The following is an 18,924-nucleotide window of genomic DNA, read 5'->3' as shown; positions in this document are numbered from 1 at the left end:
TGCCCTGTTTGATTTAAATCAGAGCCGGACCACAAGAACACATCCTCTGCCAGCCTTTGCCACAGCCTTTGCTTTTTCTTTCTTTTTTTTTTTTTCCTCTTAACCTAAATATTAAGACCTAATTTGTCTTGGGGAGAAGTAGAAACTTTAAGACCTTGACATAGAAGATCATACATGCTCCAGATGATGAAAATGCAAAAAGGGTGACTTTCTTTAGCAAGGGGGGAAAGATCCTCTAAAGCAGGATCAGCTTTTATTATTATTTTTTTTTACAGTTAATACAGTCTTGTGGAACAATTATTGGAAGAGTAGAGTATCCATGTTGTATGTGACATTTCAGGAAAGGGCCCAGCCACGCTCGTGGACAGCAGATTCCCGAATGGGAAGTAAGGGCCGTGAGGACGCTTTGGGGTGTCTATCTGCTGTTTGATGCACGTGTACCAACAGCCAGTCTTTTCCAAATCAGATGTTGTTGCAGGCTTCTCGAAGGACATTGGTGTGCACGTTAGCTGGGCACAAATGAAGAAACCATCGGTCTTCCGCTTGATGGCCCTGTCCATGTTCTTTGGTTCATTTATTCAGTGCACGTGGGGGGTTAGTAAATAGGTTTAAAATACAAGGCATTGGGAGAGTTTTGAAATCACTATTTTTACAACAGTTTTCTTAGAAATAACTGGACTCACCATGAACACCAAGATATTTTAAATGTGCTCCACTTACTGCAGCTGGTCGACAAGTCAGGCTCGATTTTAACTAGACACTCAGTGGAAAACGAGATGTCTTTGGGGCACCACTGTGCCCTTCCGCCATTATACTTTGGCCTCGTCTTAAAAAGAACTCTATGAAAAGTTATTGAAGTTTAGAAGAACCCCTGCATTTGGTCCCATAATCACCATCTGTAGCAAAAGGCACAAAAATGTGAGGGAAACTTATGCATGTGGAGACAGTAAAACCATAAAAGGGCTGGTCTACCTTCACGACTTGAGATGCAGCTGAAACCCCCACAGGTGTCCACCACATGAGTGGGTGATGACATTTGGAAGACTGCAGCCCACTGTTTTTTTATAGATCCCTTGCAAAGTGAGTATATTATCATACCAGATTATGTAAAAATGTTGATGCCTCGCATTTGCATTTCCTAAACCATGAAAGGGTTTTGCTGAGAAGAGCACGGAAGGAAGGAAGGCGGGGTGGCTAAAGTGCCCACAGAATGTAGAAGCCCCTAGAAGCCTGGAGGAGTCCATTTCCTTGCTTAGCTAGCCATCCATGTGAGGTGGCCCTTGGGCTTCTCAACAACCTCTAAAGCTGTCACAGATCCCAGGAGCCCCTAACTGTATTAGCGGCACGACGGTTTGAAGCAGGACCCAAACACGAGCTCATGTCCACATACGCCGGCTGAATCTTGACCTTTCCAGGAGCCGCCACATTTTGACATATGCTAAATTTCAGAAAAAAGGAAAAGATTTATCATATTGTGAGCCATTTGTAAATTAGCAGCTCAAAAATGCTGTCTTATAAAGTTTTAACACTGATCATATACTCCCAAAGAACACTGAGATCAGCTCACGAGTATCACTTTCTCTTGTACTCTTTTTAAAAGACGTCTGAAGCAGTTTTAGTAGCTTTACCCCACGAAGACAGGAAGCCGACTTTGCCAGGAGGGCTGATGTTGGGGACTTAACCTTCCAGAAATGATTGAGGACATGATCCTTTATGATTTTAAGTTCCATAGAAGAGACAAGAGAAGTCTCTCTGGGAAGACCATGACGTCTCTCCCTCTCCAGGCCACTCCTAGGGCCGTGAGGGAAAGCTGGAAGGAGAAGGTCAAGGGTTCCTAAGCTGAGCAGCCTGACGAGTCATGCGTGCGTGAGAAGCAGCGGCTGGTGAAGAGAGACATGTTCGATTGCTAGGAAGTGAGGTAGAGAGACGGAACCACACATGCGCAGCCTGGGGGACCCGCGGGGGCTTTGGCAGGACAGGGGAGCAGAAGCCAGGGTCACACCGGAGAGAGATTTGGGGGGACAGGGATCTGGGCCACGAGGAAGGGCTCTGGGCCTTTCCCGGGGTGGCCCTCGGGGGGCAGACGTGCAGCGCAGATGTTGGAGGCGGCCCAGGGCGGAAGCAGCCCGGCCAGGGAAGGTGCGCAGATGGTCACCTTTCTGGCGGGAAGCGCCCAGAGCTGCCGCAGGACCGGGATGCTGAGCACAGCTGTGCAGATTTCCCGGCCCCCAGGGTCCCCTGGGAATCCTCCTGAGAGGAAGAGATGGTGTCGCAGCCCACACCTGACCCCACCCGGGGCCTCCTTCCTCCCCACCCTGGTGTCCGCTCCGTGTGTGCGCACGTGTGGGGGACAGGGAGGGCCGTGTCCGGGATCCTCTGCGTGGCTGGCATTTGAGGAGCGGCCCGAGGAAGAGGGGCCCAGTGCTGCTTGCCACTGATGGACAGGAGCAGTGTCCAGATTTTTCACGAGAAGAGCTAAGATGTGAAGTTTCTTTGACGAAACATATTTTATCTTGCATTTTTTTTTCTAACGTTTCCACTGGGTGGTGCTGCGGGAATTCCTACCTTTTGCCTTGGATCTACCCTTCCCAGAAAGACGCCTCTAGAGCATAATAGGAGGAAGTCCTGATTTAGAAAGATTTTACAGTTTCAACACAATAGAAGGGTTTGGAGGATGCGCTGGCAGGAAATGTTTTAGTTTCTGGATGTGGAAAATCCGCCATCATTTTGTATCATGCAGAAGTTTTCGGACTATGCCGGGTATAGACTTTTTGGCCTTCACCAACTAATTATTTAGCACAGAAAAGCTTTCAAGTTTATCTGAAAGATTATGGTTTCATTCTAGTGGAGGCAGTGTGTAAGATTTCCTTTATTTTTGATTTTCATAGAACTGTCATAACCCGGTGAGCAAACAAACGTTTCCTGATGTTAAGACAACCATAGATTTAAAAAATATCTCTGCTAAGGTTTGATTTGAAGCTGAAGGCATTGTTCCATTCCCGTTTTAAAGATCACTTGTGCAGGGCATTGACCAAAAGGGTAACTTGGATTTTTATTTTCAAAATAATCGTATAGAGTCTTTCAGTGTGATGGCACTCGTGTATCGAGGGGGAGAGGGTTCGCCTTATCCCTGCTTTACAGATAAAGAAGTTGAAACAGAGAGAAGTTGACCTCCCTGCCTGAGACCATGCAACTCTTTAAGGCCCTGCCTGCGATGGAATTTATGTTCTGATTTCCAACTTTTCCCCTTACGCATAGGATCAGGTTTTTAAAATATGAATAGTACAGAAGTGTAGGTAAAAGATTTTTCATTCAAAGGCCTTTGAAATAGAAGAATCCAGGGAAGTATGGGAGGAAAAAAATACCCACTGGGACTTAGGGAGCTTATTCAATGGAAGCTCACATGTAAGGACCGTTTGCAAGACTTTAAGTAAGTTGTACCGAATGCAAGACAGCATTTTGTTTTCATGTGCTTGTCGCGGTCCTCCACAAAATCCCAAACACTGCTTCCTTAGAACCTGAAACAGGGCTTCCCCGGAGGTGTTTGTTTCTAAAGGAACAATTCTGAGCTCCTTGCCGGGTGCCGGTGCCGCACTGGGCACTGTCATATAGTTTTTGTGGGGTTTCCAGTCTGTCCCTATCCGCAGGCAAAGTGCTGCCCATGATTCCTTCTATTGTTAGGAGACATGCATGCAGGGTTTGGACTGTCTCTCTGGAGCCAGGCTAGATCCCTCGCATTTCTTTTCTTGACTTTCACCCTCTTGTTCTGCCAGCCTGTGTGCCCACACCAAGCAGGAGGATGGGCTCTCCTGCTGAAAGGGAGCCAAGGTGCAGAAGGGACAGCTTCTCCTGTCTTCATAATCAAGAGCCTGCCTCGATTATTTAGCGTGGAATGAACCTGGAGCGTGTCTAAACCAACAGATCTTTTTAAAGAGAAATTGGTTTAAAAAGGTGATGATGGCCTGGGTTCACAGTTTTTCTCTTAAAACGGGGCCAATTGGAATAACTGGAGTCACAGATGAAGCAAAGTCCGAAATAAACAAGGAAATGTCCTGATTTGATTCATAGTGGGAACGTTACATCTCCCACTGAGTTAAAATGAGGCTTCTCTCTTAACAGCAGTGAGGTGTGCATATAAGAAATGTAGCCTCTGCTGGAGGAACTCTGTGATGATTAAGGACCTGGACTTTGGAGCCAGATGCCCCTGGATATGAGTCTCTGTTTGTCCATATTACTCCTGTGGCCATGAGTGTCTTATTTCACCTTTTGAAGTCAAGACTTCCCCATGGAGTATTAAATTTAGATGTGTATCAAGTGCTGAGCCCAATGCCTGGTACATAATAAATGCTCATCAAATGTGCACACTAAAAAGGAAAAGCTCCTATTTAAAGAAATAACAGATTTGGGGGGGGGGGCGGATATTAGCTCTTTTCTTGAGAATTCCATGGAATCTTAGTACTGCTGGTCAGGGAGGATGTACTTAACATTTCCTTTAGAATAGGACTCTTTATTTGCTCTTTATAAATTATCTTTAGTGTTTTACAAATCCTATTGAAATTATGTGTATTTCGTATGAGTTTAACTTTATTTCCACCCCTAGAGAATTTCAGATCCTCAAAAGAGTCCATGGACCAAATCTAGGAAGAAGATACTGCTCGGGGATGTGAGTGTGTGTGTGTGTGTGTGTGTGTGTGTGTGTGTGTCTATTCTCTATGTGATAATATGCTTTTAAGTTGACTCTATGAGATTGTGGGTATTTGGCTGTTTTGGACCCTTACAAACAATTTCATACAGTCCAACTTAATGGTGATAATTGTGAAGAAATATGATTTGAAACAGTGTCATAATGAAAGAGATTATAATGAGGTATGAGTATAGCTTCTTTTCATACATTATTTATCAAAAGCTCACAAGGTAAACTTTGTCAGGGAGCCTCGGACCACTGGTAATCCAATTTATCTAAAATAACTTCTGTGTACCGTACTCTAAAGTAGTCTTGATTTGCACTGGGGATTTATCGGTGGCTTTATCACATCCAATGAATCATTTTTCTAGCTCCATATGCTTTTGATCCAAATGGCTACTGTTGAAGGAGAATTTGCTTAGTATTTTTTTCCCTTTTGAATTCATAGGGTTAATTACTCTGGGGAGGAAACAAAAGTCTCAGTGAGTTTTCTTGGGCAATAAGAACAGCAGTGTTCTTCCAGAAAGCAGAGTTTGGCCGTCGTGTTGAGGGTTAAAACCGAGCTGACACACAAAGCAAAATGAAACCAGAGCTGCAATTACAAAGTGGGACAGATGTAGGAGGCCAGGTTTCCTGTGGCCCATTTTCCAGTTTCCTGCCTGCAACCTGCAGAAGAGGAAGCTGAATGTTACCAAGTATGAGAACTGAAGGGGGACGTGCTTCAGGCCAGAATTAAGATAGGCGCAAAAAACATGGGCAACAAAAACAATTGCAAAGAAAGTGAACGTTTGGGTTTTCATCCAGAAAAGTCTGGGAAGGAACAACCCGTCTGTTTCAAGAAAAAGACATTGTCAGTAAAGCCTGTGCTTCCCGACGAGACTCTGTGGAGGGGGACCTGGGGACGGGCCCAGGTTGTCGGAACCTCTGAGTTTTATGGTCCTACTCCTCTTTCAGGACGTGGTCTGCTCTTTAAATACAGTGGGTTACCTGAAAAGATTTTCCCTGCAGTGCCCAGGATTTCTAAATCTGTTTCCTGGGCATGTCGATATACGAGGGAGGTGGATGTGGTTACCCGAGTGGCTATAATGAACTACAGCCTCATTTTGGGAAGGCTGGGTGACCAGTTGGCTGCTTTGATCTAGCAGGCTTGTATTCCTTTAACTGCCCAATAAAATTGTGTGTGATGTTTTCAAAGAAGAGATTAAATGGTGATGTGTATGTTTAAGACTGCAGAGCGTACATTCTGTGTGTGTGTGTGTGTGTGTGTGTGTGTGTGTCTACCTGACAAGACATGAGGGGAGAGGCAGGGCTCCTGCAGTCAGAAGACACTGGAGAAGTGGACAAGTCCATCTTTCTCCAGAGATTAAAAAAAAGAATAAAATTATGTGTGGGCTCATTAGCACATTATAGAAGAGTCTCTGAAGTCAGTTACAACCTCCACCCTAAGGGTGAAAAATTGAGATTCAAAGAAATTTAGATTCACTCTACTAACATTTTTATGGAATGCCTGTGGTCTGCCGGGCGCCATGTTGGAATTGCTGGGTGACACTAGTGTAAGGACGGCTAACACTGAATAGCTCCACTGGTGGGAGCCTTGTGGAAAGCACCATAGAAGACACAGATGAAAGCAACAGTAAGCCTTGCTGAAGGCTCACAACAGGGCACTGTGCTGAACTTTCCCCATGCACCCTCTCACTCAAATGGACTTGTCTCTTTGAGGTACAGAGAAATAGGTTTGTACTTCTGGGACGACCAATTATTTATGAACCCTCTGGACTGATTATGGTTTCTTCAAGCCCAGAAAGAACAAACTCTGCACCAAGAACATTAGGCAATTTGGGGATGTTGCCAAATAGGGAACACAGAGGTGCCCAGGTGAGCTCAGTGCAGGTCTATCTGAAAACATGGGGTAAGACTGGCTAGGGTTGTATAATAGCAGGGTGGGGTGGGAAATGGCATGAATATATAGATGTGGGAGGAAGTAGAATGGCTCAAACACGCTTTCCCTGCCAGAGTTAATGCAGCCATCCATTTACTTTTCCAAAGGAAATTCACCCACAGAGAAGTCACCGATGAACCAATGGAGTTACTTCTAATTTACCCAGAGACAACACAGTTTCATGGGTCTCTTTTACAGTGCCCCCCACCCCCCATCCCTGTCTCTTTCCTCAGATGGAAGAGAATTTGTAAATTCTGTAAATTGTATTTGTAAAACTGTACTTGAAGAACATGGCCAACTTATTATAAACGGTAAATAAGTAGACTGAGCAATGGCTAATTTCCCTCTCCCTATGCCTCCTGCCCTTTAAACATGGGCAATCTGTAGATATTCACAGAATGAATGAGAATATAAACATTTGTTAATAAGTAAAAAGAGCTTTAAGGGCCTTGAACTTGGCCTCACAGATGGGCATTTTTTAAAATTTTACATGTGGCGGTTGATGATAATTAAAATGTCTTTTGAAAATAAATTTAAGTAGGGCGCCTGGGTGGCTCAGTCAGTTAAGCATCTGCCTTCAGCTCAGGTCATGATCTGGGGGCCCTGGGATCAAGCCCCATATCAGGCTCCTGGCTTGGGTGGGAAGCCTGCTTCTCCCTCTCCCTCTGCTGCTCCCCCTGCTTGTGCTCTCTCTCTCTCTTGCTCTCTCTGTCAAATAAATAAAATCCTTAAAAAATAAATAAATAAATTTAAGTAATCTTTATTCCACCTCATAAAAATAATAAAGACGTCAAGTGTGGGCTGCATAGTTAGAAATGCTGTCCTTACTTAATGCTTTAAAGGTATTCTGTGCTGAGTTACTGCCTATCTCAAATGATACAAATTGTTGCTTTCCAATTCCTTGACTTAAGTACCTAAGGTTTGTTTTATATAATGAAACGGTTCCTGCCCTTTCTCTTGGGCATTGATAATGTAATGGGATACAAACACTTAGTAGGTGCTGCTGTGGACAGAGGAGTGGAAATAAGACAATTTTGAAGGTTAAAGTGTTAACATGCAGCCTCTTTTCTCTAACCATTCAAGTTTTAGCAAGCAAAAAGACATATTTATTGAGCACCTGTTTTGTTTGCTTCTTACACAGGAGTTTTCTCCTTTCCTTGAGCCCTCTAATTTCTGACTAAAATTGTTTTGTTTTGTTTTGTTTTGTTTTCTAAGTTGGCCAATTTCTTTAGTTCCCACAATATGTAAGCTTTAGAAAATCAAATAATTCTGTCCCCTCAACTCCCTTACCTTAGTGTAACTTTAAAAATGAAACCAGGAACATACAAAGAGAAGTGTTAGGTTGCCATCAATAGAAAGAAGAAAAAATAAGTTGGTATTTCGACTTCTAAGAATGGCAGCAAAAACCTCATTCTTTGCATAGAGTCTGGGCCGCCCCATCTCGCATCAAGATGTTTGGCGCCACCCTGTGGCCGACAGAAAGAATGCCCACTTCCGAGAAGAGGAAAAGCAGCTTCTAGGAGGAAAGAGGCAGCGTGAAGAGAGGTTCCCCAGGGGCACGTCTAGGTTTTGTGGGGCTTGCAGCATAAGCAGTTTGGAGAGACCCTCTTTGTACCACCCCCTCCAAATTAGAAATACAAAATTACCAGGACCCCTAGCAAAGAGCTGGTCCCTGAGCATTAACTTACACTATTCACTGTAAGTTGGCCTCGAGAGGCAGGTTCCAGGTGCCCAAGCAGTGCTGGCAGTGGTGGGTAGAACCGAGTCTTCTGTCAGCCCAGCAGCTGCTGGAGGCTTGGTGGAACCGAAGGGAGCACATAATCCCTGCTCCTTGGTGACTTCTGTTTTTCAGGCTCAAGTGGGAGAGGTTGCCTCTGGGTAAATTGCGGTAAATTTCCTTCCAGCAAACCCCTCCCCCCCCTCCCCGCCCCGGCCTGATTCTTGCTTTGGCCTTTACTGATGCTTCCAAGCCTGCTGTGGGGGACTTCAGCCGCTCTTCTCTCACCCCTTCAAAGTTTTACCCACCCTTCAGTTTGAAGGGTGAGTGCTCTTACTCCCTCCTCTAGAAAGCCTTCTCCAAAGAGCCTAATCGTAGTTCTCGTGCGTGTTCCAGGCAGTATTACAGAGCAGGTAAGGGTGCAGGCTGTGGCATGTGTTAACCTCAGTTTTATTTTTTCGTTCACTCATGTGACAAATGTTCGCTGGGTGTCTAGGGTGACCTGTCACTGATCTAAGCTGGGGATAGGTCAGCAAGCAAAACAAAGGTCGGTACTCACTGAGTCAGCATTTGGGAACAGTACTTCCCAGGCCATAAGTGGAAAAGGACTAGTTTTTAAAATTTCTTAAACACTGTGGACTGATAATTTTGTGACATACAAGAAAAATAAAGAATAAAGATACCAAAATAGCAGCCCAATTTTTAATGATAGATTTTACAGGCATGAAATGACATTTCAATAAAATAAGTGTAATGAGAAAAAGAATTACATAGCCACTGAAAGTGCATGCAAAGGCAATTAATATAGAAGATCATTATTAGGGGCGCCTGGGTGGCACAGCGGTTAAGCATCTGCCTTCAGCTCAGGGCGTGATCCCAGCGTTATGGGATCGAGCCCCACATCAGGCTCCTACGCTGGGAGCCTGCTTCTTTCTCTCCCACTCCCCCTGCTTGTGTTCCCTCTCTCGCTGGCTGTCTCTATCTCTGTCAAATAAATAAAATCTTTAAAAAAAAAAAAGATCATTATTAATAACTGGTAACTTTTTGCCCTGTAGTAATTTTAACCAAACAAAAAGGTTGTAAGTGAACCAGAGATTCCTTGTATTAAATGCCTATAAGCACACTTTAAACAAACACCATATTTATCAACACTAAACTTTCAATGGAGGAAGAGTTTGCCTCTTGCTGACTAATGAATTTAATCTAGGTTAGATACAGTAATGCTACTTGCGGGACATGATGTATCTAAACTACTTGTGTTTTGTTTCAATTACACTGGAGAGAAGCCAGTCTCACAGAGGTATGTTGACCTCACTAGAAAAGAGATTTTGCAACCCATTTCCACAAACTCGGTGTATTAATTTTTCTTTTTTTTATGATTTTTTTAATGATTTTTTATTATGTTAGTCACCATACAGTACATCCCCGGTTTCCGATGTAAAGCTTGATGATTCATTAGTTGCATATAACACCCAGTGCACCATGCAATACGTGCCCTCCTTACTACCCATCACCGGTCTATCCCATTCCCCCACCCCCTCCCCTTTGAAGCTCTCAGTTTGTTTCTCATAGTCCATAGTCTCTCATGTTTCATTCCCCCTTCTGATTACCCCCCCTTTCTTTATCGGTGTATTAATTTTTCTTAACGTTCATCTAAAAGCAAGTATTGCTGCATTTTAAAATCCGTCTTCACTCCTTGGTTAGTTGCCAGTTCCCATGATTTTTCCTATAGTTATATTTAAATCTTTTTTTTTTTTTAAAGATTTTATTTATTTATGTGACAGAGAGAGAAACAGCCAGTGAGAGAGGGAACACAAGCAGGGGGAGTGGGAGAGGAAGAAGCAGGCTCATAGCGGAAGAGCCTGATGTGGGGCTCGATCCCATAACGCCGGGATCACACCCTGAGCCGAAGGCAGACGCTTAACGACTGCGCCACCCAGGCGCCCCTATATTTAAATCTTCTAATGAAATCAGTGAATTCTAGATTTTTGTATACTTTTGGGTTATGACTGAAAAACCTTGAATGTCACACATTTTAGCGTGGTTCCAGTTCACGATTCTGACTAGTGCATAGCTGGTGCCAGTGAGCTGGACCTACATTGATCACGTATGTGGATATGGTGATAATGACAAATTACAGAAGTCTCTGTACACTTGCTCTCGATTTCCGTACTCCTCTTGTCACGGGCCGTGATCCACAGTTGGCGCTGCTGACCACACACTGAGCAGACTGTTCCGGGGCCCCTGCTTTTCCACAGCTTGTCTTCCATTTTCTCATCGACAAAGTGGGAAGGGTAAATGTATTCAACTCCTAGAGGTGTCGTCCGAATTAAATGAGATAATACAGGGAGAGGGCTTGATGGAGGGTGAGGACTTAGTAGAAGCGCCTGCTGCATACAGAGAAGGCAAAGATAAGGCTCTTAAGATTAGAAGAGACAGACGAATGAAGGACTAAGTCTGTGAGGCAGGCCGTGAGACATGCTGAAAAGATCCCTGACATGAGCGTTTGCCCCGTGTGTACGTGTACGTGTGCGTGTACGTTGCTTTCATGTGGGAGCAGCCGGGCGGCCTTTCTGTCTCCTCAGCCCGTCGTGCCTATTGTTTGAGCCACCCGATCCAGCGTCATCCTGACGGCTGCGTTTTACTGCTGTCCCCCGGTGGCCAGAGGAAGTGTGCCTGAGATGAGTTAGTGTGCCGGGGGACTGGGGCTAGTGCCCTGGACTTAGGGAGAGATGTTGAGACGCCAGTGCCACGTGGCCAGGAGGCTCGCAAGGAGGCAGACGAGGGCGCCAGGGCCAAAGAGCGTGGTCAGCGTGTCCGGTCTGTAGCACCCTTCTCTGTGCGGCTCGTCCAGATTCAAGAAGGAGTCAAGGATAAGATTTGCAGGCTTTGAAAACAAAAGAGTTGAAGACACAGAATGGGGGTGGAAAGCCACACTCAGTCTGCCTAGGTGTCTCCCCTGTTTGGGGCCACAAGACAAGCCCTTTACTCGTGGCCAGCTCCGCCCCTTTCCTCTCCACATCTGTTGCCCTGGCTGGCAGTGTGGGCTCCAGCACTGGTGGTCGTAAGCATGTTGTCACAGGTGTCCCTTGGGAGGTCACTTTAGAACACTTCCCTTTTTCTGACCCAGTAGCTTTCATCTACATGACTCCTTGCCCTCCCCCCTCCAGGAGCATAAGAAGTGGGGTGGAATTAGCCCCAAGGGAGGTGTGGGCACCCACGGGCTCAGAGCAGCTGGGAGGCATTTTGAACCAATGTTTCTTAAGCTGGAGTCAGCAAATATGTGCCCAGGGATCTGAGTTTTCTCAGAATTCAAAAAAAATTTTTTTTGTCCTTTCATTTTTGATGATAGTCTAAAATAACAAAATAAACATATTTCAAGTCACTTTATAAACAGTCACCAAAGAGCTGAAGATTGTCCTTGGATTCCAGTGACTTCATTAGGGTCATTGCCTAATGAACACAAAAACCACAATGACACAATATCGAAATGAAGCCTTTGAGCTAGGTGAAAGCCAAATGACCTCACAACATGCTCTATGAAGAGGTTTCCTTGTTGCTTAAAAAATAATAGTAAACGTTTCGATAACACCAGGTAGCAGGTATAGTTCAACTGCATTATGAGTAACTGAAGTGGTCCTTACAACAGCCTTGTAAGAGAGATGCTTTTATTATCACCATCCCCACTTACTTATGAGGATTATGAGACGCAGAAAGGCTAAGGAACTTACCCAAAGTCCCACAGCCAGACGGGACCAGTACTTGAATTGGAACCCGGAGGGGCTGGCTGCTCTTACCCGCTTTGTAACCTTCCAAACAGACAAAGTGGCTCGTTCTCTCCCTGCAGCAGCTTGTCGAGAATAATTGTGCTTCAGTGAAAAACGGTGCCCCCTCTGGGTGATGTGGTTCTGATTTTAGGGAAGCTAATTTACAACTCTGTTAATTATAGATAAGTGACAGCAAAGTAGCTATTGTCTATAGACATGCAAATTCTGTTCTCTCCGTGTGTCTCTCTCTCTCTGTGTGTCTCTCAGTGCTCAGTTGACTTCTGTCCCACCCTCAGGTTTGCCCCATGTGTGCACTCATTTCAGTGTTTCTCATCTACAAATGCTTCTATCCATTCGGATATTTTTTAACTTGTTCTAAGGCCTGCCTAGTTCCTTCCTTGACGAGTGAATAAAATAGAATCTTAACCATGTCTTCATTTTTATGTCTGTGTGAGAGCAATGATTTTACCCATTTTGAAAATTATGTGTGTTTTTTTTTAAGATTTTATTTACTGGCCGAGAGTGAGACCGCACAAGCAGGAGGAGGGGGAGGGGGAGAGGGAGAAGCAGACTCCCTGCTGAGCAGGGGGTCTGATGCAAGACTCAGACCAGAGCCCAGGACCCTGGTATCATAACCTGAGCCCAAGGCAGATGTTTAACCAACTAAGCCACCCAGGCTCCCCCAAAATTGTTTTAAAAAAGGAATTTCTCAACCCCTAGCTTCTCAGCGAGGCGCTCTGTGACCTTCTGCTGACGCCACCCTCCTCCCCTGGCTTCCACCCCCTTAAACTGCTCTGGCTGTGGTTTTCCATAGCTCTGTTCTTCTGACACTACAGTGGAATATTTCTATGTTTATTGTTGTTTACGGCCTGTCTTCTCCTGTTGGAATGTGAGCTCCCTGAGGACACAGAGGTCTTCATCTGTTCTGTTCACTGATATCTCCCAAATGCCCAGATGGTGTCTTGGAGTAATGTGGACACTCAAAAAAAAAAAAAAATTTCTTTTTCGAAAGAAGTGGGGAGAGAATTGAATCTTTATAGGGTATAGCGGTATAAGCACAAAAGGGCTACCTTGGCTCAATCATTGCCATAACCTTTCCGTGAATGTGGGACATCTTTCAACAAAACATCATCTGTCATAGGTAAAATTAGTAATTTGAATGCAACACAGGAGGCATCTAATTTGTAAACTTCATTTTATCATTATATAAGAATCACAAACCTTGAGGAGCTTATATCCAGTTTTGTTTATATAGAAAGGAGAATATAATAAAAATTTTAATGAAAATAATTTGTCAACACGGGGAACCTATTTTTTCCCCTTGCTCCTTTAAAAGGAAGTATGCAGATTATTCAAATTGGACAAACTCTTTTAAATATCTAATGAAACTTCTATGTGGTGAGATCTGGACTGTAAGTTACAAAGGGAGAGGAGAGCTGGGACAGCCGGCAGGTGGCTTTGTTCTGTGCAGTGGCCTGGAGGTGGGTCTGGCCAGGGTGTGACTGTCGTCTTTGATGGGGAGCTAGCGGAGGGCAAAGTGTCTAATGCTGAGGGGCACCTCTTCTTGTAAGAGCAGTGATGCCTTCAGAAGTGGCTGGGTCCTCTAAATACCAAGTGCGGAGCTTGATCTGTGCGTACAGAATGGCGTCACAAGACCAGACAAAGCTGTATACGTTCAAAACCAGGTCTGGGCCGGGGAAAGAGAAGCCTTTTCTAATGAGCAAAAATTTGATTTGGGAAATATTTTTAAAAGATTTGCAGCAGTTTCTTTCGCGTGTTCTGTATATTTTAAGCAGGGGATTGTGGGGAATCGGTTACAGGAGGTTAGGCTAATGAAATAGTTTAACTTAAAGCAGGTCTCTGTTTGCATAATAACGTATCAAACATAAACTCAAGTATCCACACTTTCTTGAACTTTGTGCTTAATGAGAGCCACAGTTTGCAGTCTGAATTACCCACACTCCTTATGAAGGCAGTCAGATAAACTGGACTTTATTGTACCTGCATTTTAAGACCCAGCACTTCATTAAAGATTTTAGGTGTCAAAGAATTAAAAAAAAGAATTAAGTTTAAAGCTTTTTTCCTGGTGATAGAAATACTCATTTGGATGAATTTGCGAATCTGTTGGTCGTCGTTGGAAGGACATGTTCCCAGTCAGGATCTCTTCCAGGGTCCCAGAGGGGGCAGGATCTGTCGCAGGCAGAGAGGTGATAGAATGTGAAGCATAATTGTATGTGGAAACAACTGTGTAAATGATGATTAAATGTATTTAGTCATAATTAAAATAAATTAAGATTGGAACTACAAGCAGCCCAGCAAGAGGCCTTGAATGGAGAGAACCGTGGCGGTGATGTCAGCTGGGGGCCTCTCTGCCCCGTTGCCCACATATACTCTTGCGTTTTAATCACCTGGATGGCTCTGCCCAGAGAGAGTGGGAGGGCCCAGAGCCACATTGCTCCCCGCTGTATCCCAGAATTACCTCTGTCCAGTGTAGAAGGGGGTGACCTGTTCGTAGGTGTGATTATAATCTCATAGGGACAGGTTTCTGGGACTCGTCTCTGAGTAGCGTGTGGCTGGGATTTCCAACAATAAAGGTGTGTGTGCTCTACGGTCATCGACACTGGAAGACCAGTGAGGGCACAGAAGTGGCCAACAGAGCTGGAGAATGCTAGAATGAGGACCCCAGCACCCGGCTTGCTGTGCGTTAGGCAAGAGTGGCTTGATGCCGAGGTCCCCTCCTGTAGAGTGGTGGCAGTCACGTGTCTAAGAAATCCTCCAGTCCTCAGCGTAGCCCGACTGTGACACCTCGGTGTGGGGAGAGGTGAGGGGGGAAGAAGGAAAGGTTCCAAGGCCCAGCCAGCTGGGGTCTAAGCGCCGCCCTGCTGGTCTCTAAGCGCTTGTCAGGGGTAGCTCTGTGATGCCTCATTCACAGCTCTGTGCCTTCTCTTGGCCCAGTTTCCCTATTCCAGAAATCTATGGGGCCCCTGATATAGGGCCCCACCTCCACCACTTGCTCCTCTACTCTTTTTCATCTCCCTTATCTTTCCTTCCTTCCTTCCTTCTTCTACCTTTCTCTAAGGCCATGGCCATAGCACCCCACGGTTGTCCCTTGGCCGACTGGTGGCCCTCGCAGTAAAGATCTGCTCAGCCGACCTCCCCCCGCCCCCGGCATTGTGCAGCATGTTTTTTCACCTTTAGCTGCACCTCGTGATTGTGAGTGCGAGCCCTACAGTGTAAAGGTAACGGGGTAATGGCACCCCAACGAAGAGAGAATTTTGTAAAGCAAAGATGTTGTCATAGTCAACTTTGGCCACCTAACAAACTTCCCCATGTGTCCTTGGCATACCATGGCATTTATGTTTCTTGCGGTGAGCTTCAGGGATGCTGCCTTTGACTGTGAGTCGTGGGCCTGGGCTCCAGGCTTTGGGTTGAGTTCACGTTGGCTCCAAACAGTGTCATTTTGGGGCAATGAGAGGAGCACAAGAGGAAAAGTGCAAACATGTGGAGCCTCTTAGACCTTGGCTCAGAATCAGCATGGTTATCCCTTCTACTGAACATTTACGTTGGCCAAACGGAATCCTGTGGTCAGGCCAGAATTTCAGTGGGGTGGGAAGCAAGCACTGTACCCCTCCTCGTGCGCTGCTGCGAGGTCACCTGAATGGGAGAGGGAGTGAAAGACTGAGAACGTTTCATGCTCCTAAGTTCTGCCCAGAGAACATGGTTCCCATACCTGGGGTTGGAGTGCCGTGAACAGGGATTCGAGGCAGCACGAGCAGCTCCAAGGAGCCCTGGCTGGTAGAAGCAGTAAGTGTAAATACATTCAAATACACGGATAGGTTTCTGTTGTCCCGTGTGGAACATGCTGGTTTGAGTCCGTTAATGTGCAGGTGGCTGACCGCCTTCCTCCCTGGCACACGAGCCAGAGGCTCGGCTGTCCCTTCCCTCCAGGCCTCCCGACCCGCGGGCAGCCTTCTGCCCTCGGACCAGGTTCCTCTGAGCATCTGCTTAAAGTTTCAAAGATACTTTAAAGCTAACTGTCTGAAGTGTTTGGCCAAAAGAGCACCAAAAAATGTGAGACGACTGTTAGCAATTCTTAGTGCCAGTGATGAGAAGCAAGCTTGTGGCTCATCCACAAATAATCGGGAGGGGGGTTCCTATTGGGAACCGGGGCGGCGAGCTGTCGCGCATCATAGCAGTTGTGCTTACGGGACTCAGGAGACGCAGGGGTGGTTTTGACCTAACAGTGACGTAATTTACTGTCTTACACGCCGAGTGGCCATTGTGGCGAAGACTGATTTCTGTAAAGACTGTCTTCTTTTAAGAGCCATAAATAAAATGCCTTATGGGGTTTTGGAGAGCGTTGTTAATCTGCTTTCCTTTAACCGGAAAGCGCACGGTTGCTTAGAGAAATAATAAAACGTGTTCTTTCGGCTAAACACGTGAAAAGGAAGAAGGAAGTGAGTAGTTATTGGATGGCGAGATGCTTTCACTTCCTTCCCCGTGTGGGACAAAAGTCACTTGTCCGTCTGAGAGCTGCCCCTTTAAGAAGAATGCGCAGGAGGCGTTGTGGAATTGACACAAATATTGGTACAAAGGGGGCCTCGAAGCAAGTTGTCCTGGCTACCCGGTGTCCTGGGCCCATGCACCTCGCTCAGTGCGCCTCGGCTCTGCCTTCTCCTCGTTGCTGTCGTTGGGGGTGAACCCTAGTTCTGTCTGGCTCGGTCCCCACTCCCAGCTTGCCTTCGAAACTTTCTCCAGCCAGAAGCCAGTTTTCTACCCTCTGGTCACCGCTGGCTTCCTCAACCCGGCACCCCTCAACTCACTCCCATCCTGCCCAGATTAAAAGCCGGGGCACTCGATGTGTGCAACCATGACAGGTGACCTGAGGTGCAGCTTTTGAGGCCAGTCCAACCACCTCTTCTCTCCTCATGTAACAAACGTGGTTTTTTTCCCTTAGTTGAGAGGATTTTTTTTTTTAATTTTATTTTAATTCCACTATAGTGAACATGCAGTGTCATGTTTCAGGTGTACAATATAGTGATTCGACATTGTAGTCATCACTCAGTGCTAATCATGATAAGTGCCCTCCTTAATCCCCATCACCTACTAATGTAAGGACTATTGATAAGCGCATTATTACTAGTAGTAGAATCAGTACCCATTGCCATAAAGTCCTCAAATGTCTAAAGATAAGGAACTGTCTGGGGGAGTGGGAAAAAATTTCTTCAAGAAGGCTCCCTTAGAACTGGGTCATCACAGGTAAGTAGGAGTTTACCAGGCTCCAAGGCTAGGGAACAGCATTTTAGAAGGAAGAGCACTTACAAAGTCCCCACCAGAGTCAAAGGAAGAGAGTATTTTCTAATCCTCTCAATAGCAGGGAAAAAATGCTTTTCCCATCGGAGCAGGTGTGGCCGTGGGTTTGATCTGCCACAAGACAAATGTCTGGGGAAGCAAAGGGCCCTTCACATGGCAGTGGTGATCCTTCAGTTCACCAACCTTTGTCCGTTGGGCCCCTGTGACATGTGGGTGTTCTGCTTGGTTTCCAAGTCCTGCGAAGACGCTAAGCAACCCGACAAAGACCCTTCCCTGGGCAGCATGTCATGTAGTTGTGTAGACAGAGCCCAGCCCCCTACCTAAACACACTCATCATGGAGTCCAGATTTCACGGACTCAGCAGATCACGGACTCAGACTGACCAGCAAAGGACTTGAGAGTCTGAGCTGGAACAGACTCTAGTGTTAAGAGGGGACTCGCTGGGATGGAGAGTCCTTGTGCAGTGGGTAGTTTGTCAATCCATCCTTCACATTCCTTTCGATGCCACCTCACAGCTGGAGGGGACGTGTGTCATGACTACAGGGATCACGGGGCTTCTCTGTATTTCTGAATCTGTGGCTATTCACAAAGATGAATCCAGAAGGCACCTGAGTGCAAGTGGACTGGGTGGGTAGAAATGAAAGCGGCTCTTTGTGGGGTTCACTGGGGGAGGGAGGGCAAGAGATGAGGCGTCCATCCTGAGGCCCGCTCCCCACCGTTGGGGTGGGCACCTGTGCTGGCGGCTCTGATCTGGCTCCCTTCCCCCCAGGTATGGAGAGAGCCATTACACTGACCTGGCCCCCTCCCCCCCAGGTATAGAGAGAGTGATCACACTGACCTGGCCCCCTTCCCCCCAGGTATGGAGAGAGCCATTACACTGACCTGGCCCCCTTCCCCCCAGGTATAGAGAGAGTGATCACACTGACCTGGCCCCCTCCCCCCCAGGTATAGAGAGAGTGATCACACTGACCTGGCCCCCTCCCCCCCAGGTATAGAGAGAGCCATCACACTGACCCGGCCCCCTCCCCCCCGGGTATGGAGAGAGCGATCACACTGACCTGGCCCCCTTCCCCCCAGGTATGGAGAGTGCGATCACACTGTGGCAGTTCCTGTTGCAGCTGCTGCTGGACCAGAAACACGAGCACCTGATCTGCTGGACCTCCAACGATGGTGAATTCAAGCTCCTCAAAGCAGAAGAAGTGGCCAAACTGTGGGGCCTCCGGAAGAACAAAACAAACATGAACTATGATAAGCTGAGCAGAGCCCTTCGATACTACTATGACAAGGTAAACCCTCGACCCTGTGGGAGGTGGTCTCGGGTGGGTGGAGCGCCGCCCGCACATTTCCCCGATGAAAGCAGATCCTCGGGGACCATGAAGCAAATTACAAACATCAAATGGAGGCAATTTATGCAGGTTTTTCTGGTCGAGGGGAAAGCTGTGCCATAGGGATTTTTTTTTTCTTTCTGGAAGCCCTTTGGGTGTTCCTGTGGGTCAAATTTTGT

General features: G+C 46.3%; 1 protein-coding gene across 3 annotated transcripts in view; it reads left to right on the top strand.

Moving 5' to 3' along the window:
- ELK3 (ETS transcription factor ELK3) overlaps positions 1-18,924 on the top strand; it is a 66,803-nt gene that overhangs the window by 9,419 nt on the left and 38,460 nt on the right. For all 3 annotated transcript variants that reach the window (XM_026499852.4, XM_048217948.2, XM_057316291.1), the window contains exon 2: positions 18,498-18,706. In XM_026499852.4, coding sequence (XP_026355637.1) covers positions 18,500-18,706 — 207 coding nt within the window. In that variant the 5' untranslated portion in view covers positions 18,498-18,499. The remainder of the gene's footprint in view (positions 1-18,497; positions 18,707-18,924) is intronic.

Source organism: Ursus arctos, unplaced genomic scaffold (genome assembly GCF_023065955.2).
Source record: "Ursus arctos isolate Adak ecotype North America unplaced genomic scaffold, UrsArc2.0 scaffold_21, whole genome shotgun sequence".
Taxonomy (NCBI): Eukaryota; Metazoa; Chordata; class Mammalia; order Carnivora; family Ursidae; genus Ursus; species Ursus arctos.
Note: the sequence above shows the minus strand (reverse complement) of the source record. Positions and strands in the feature narration are given on the sequence as shown.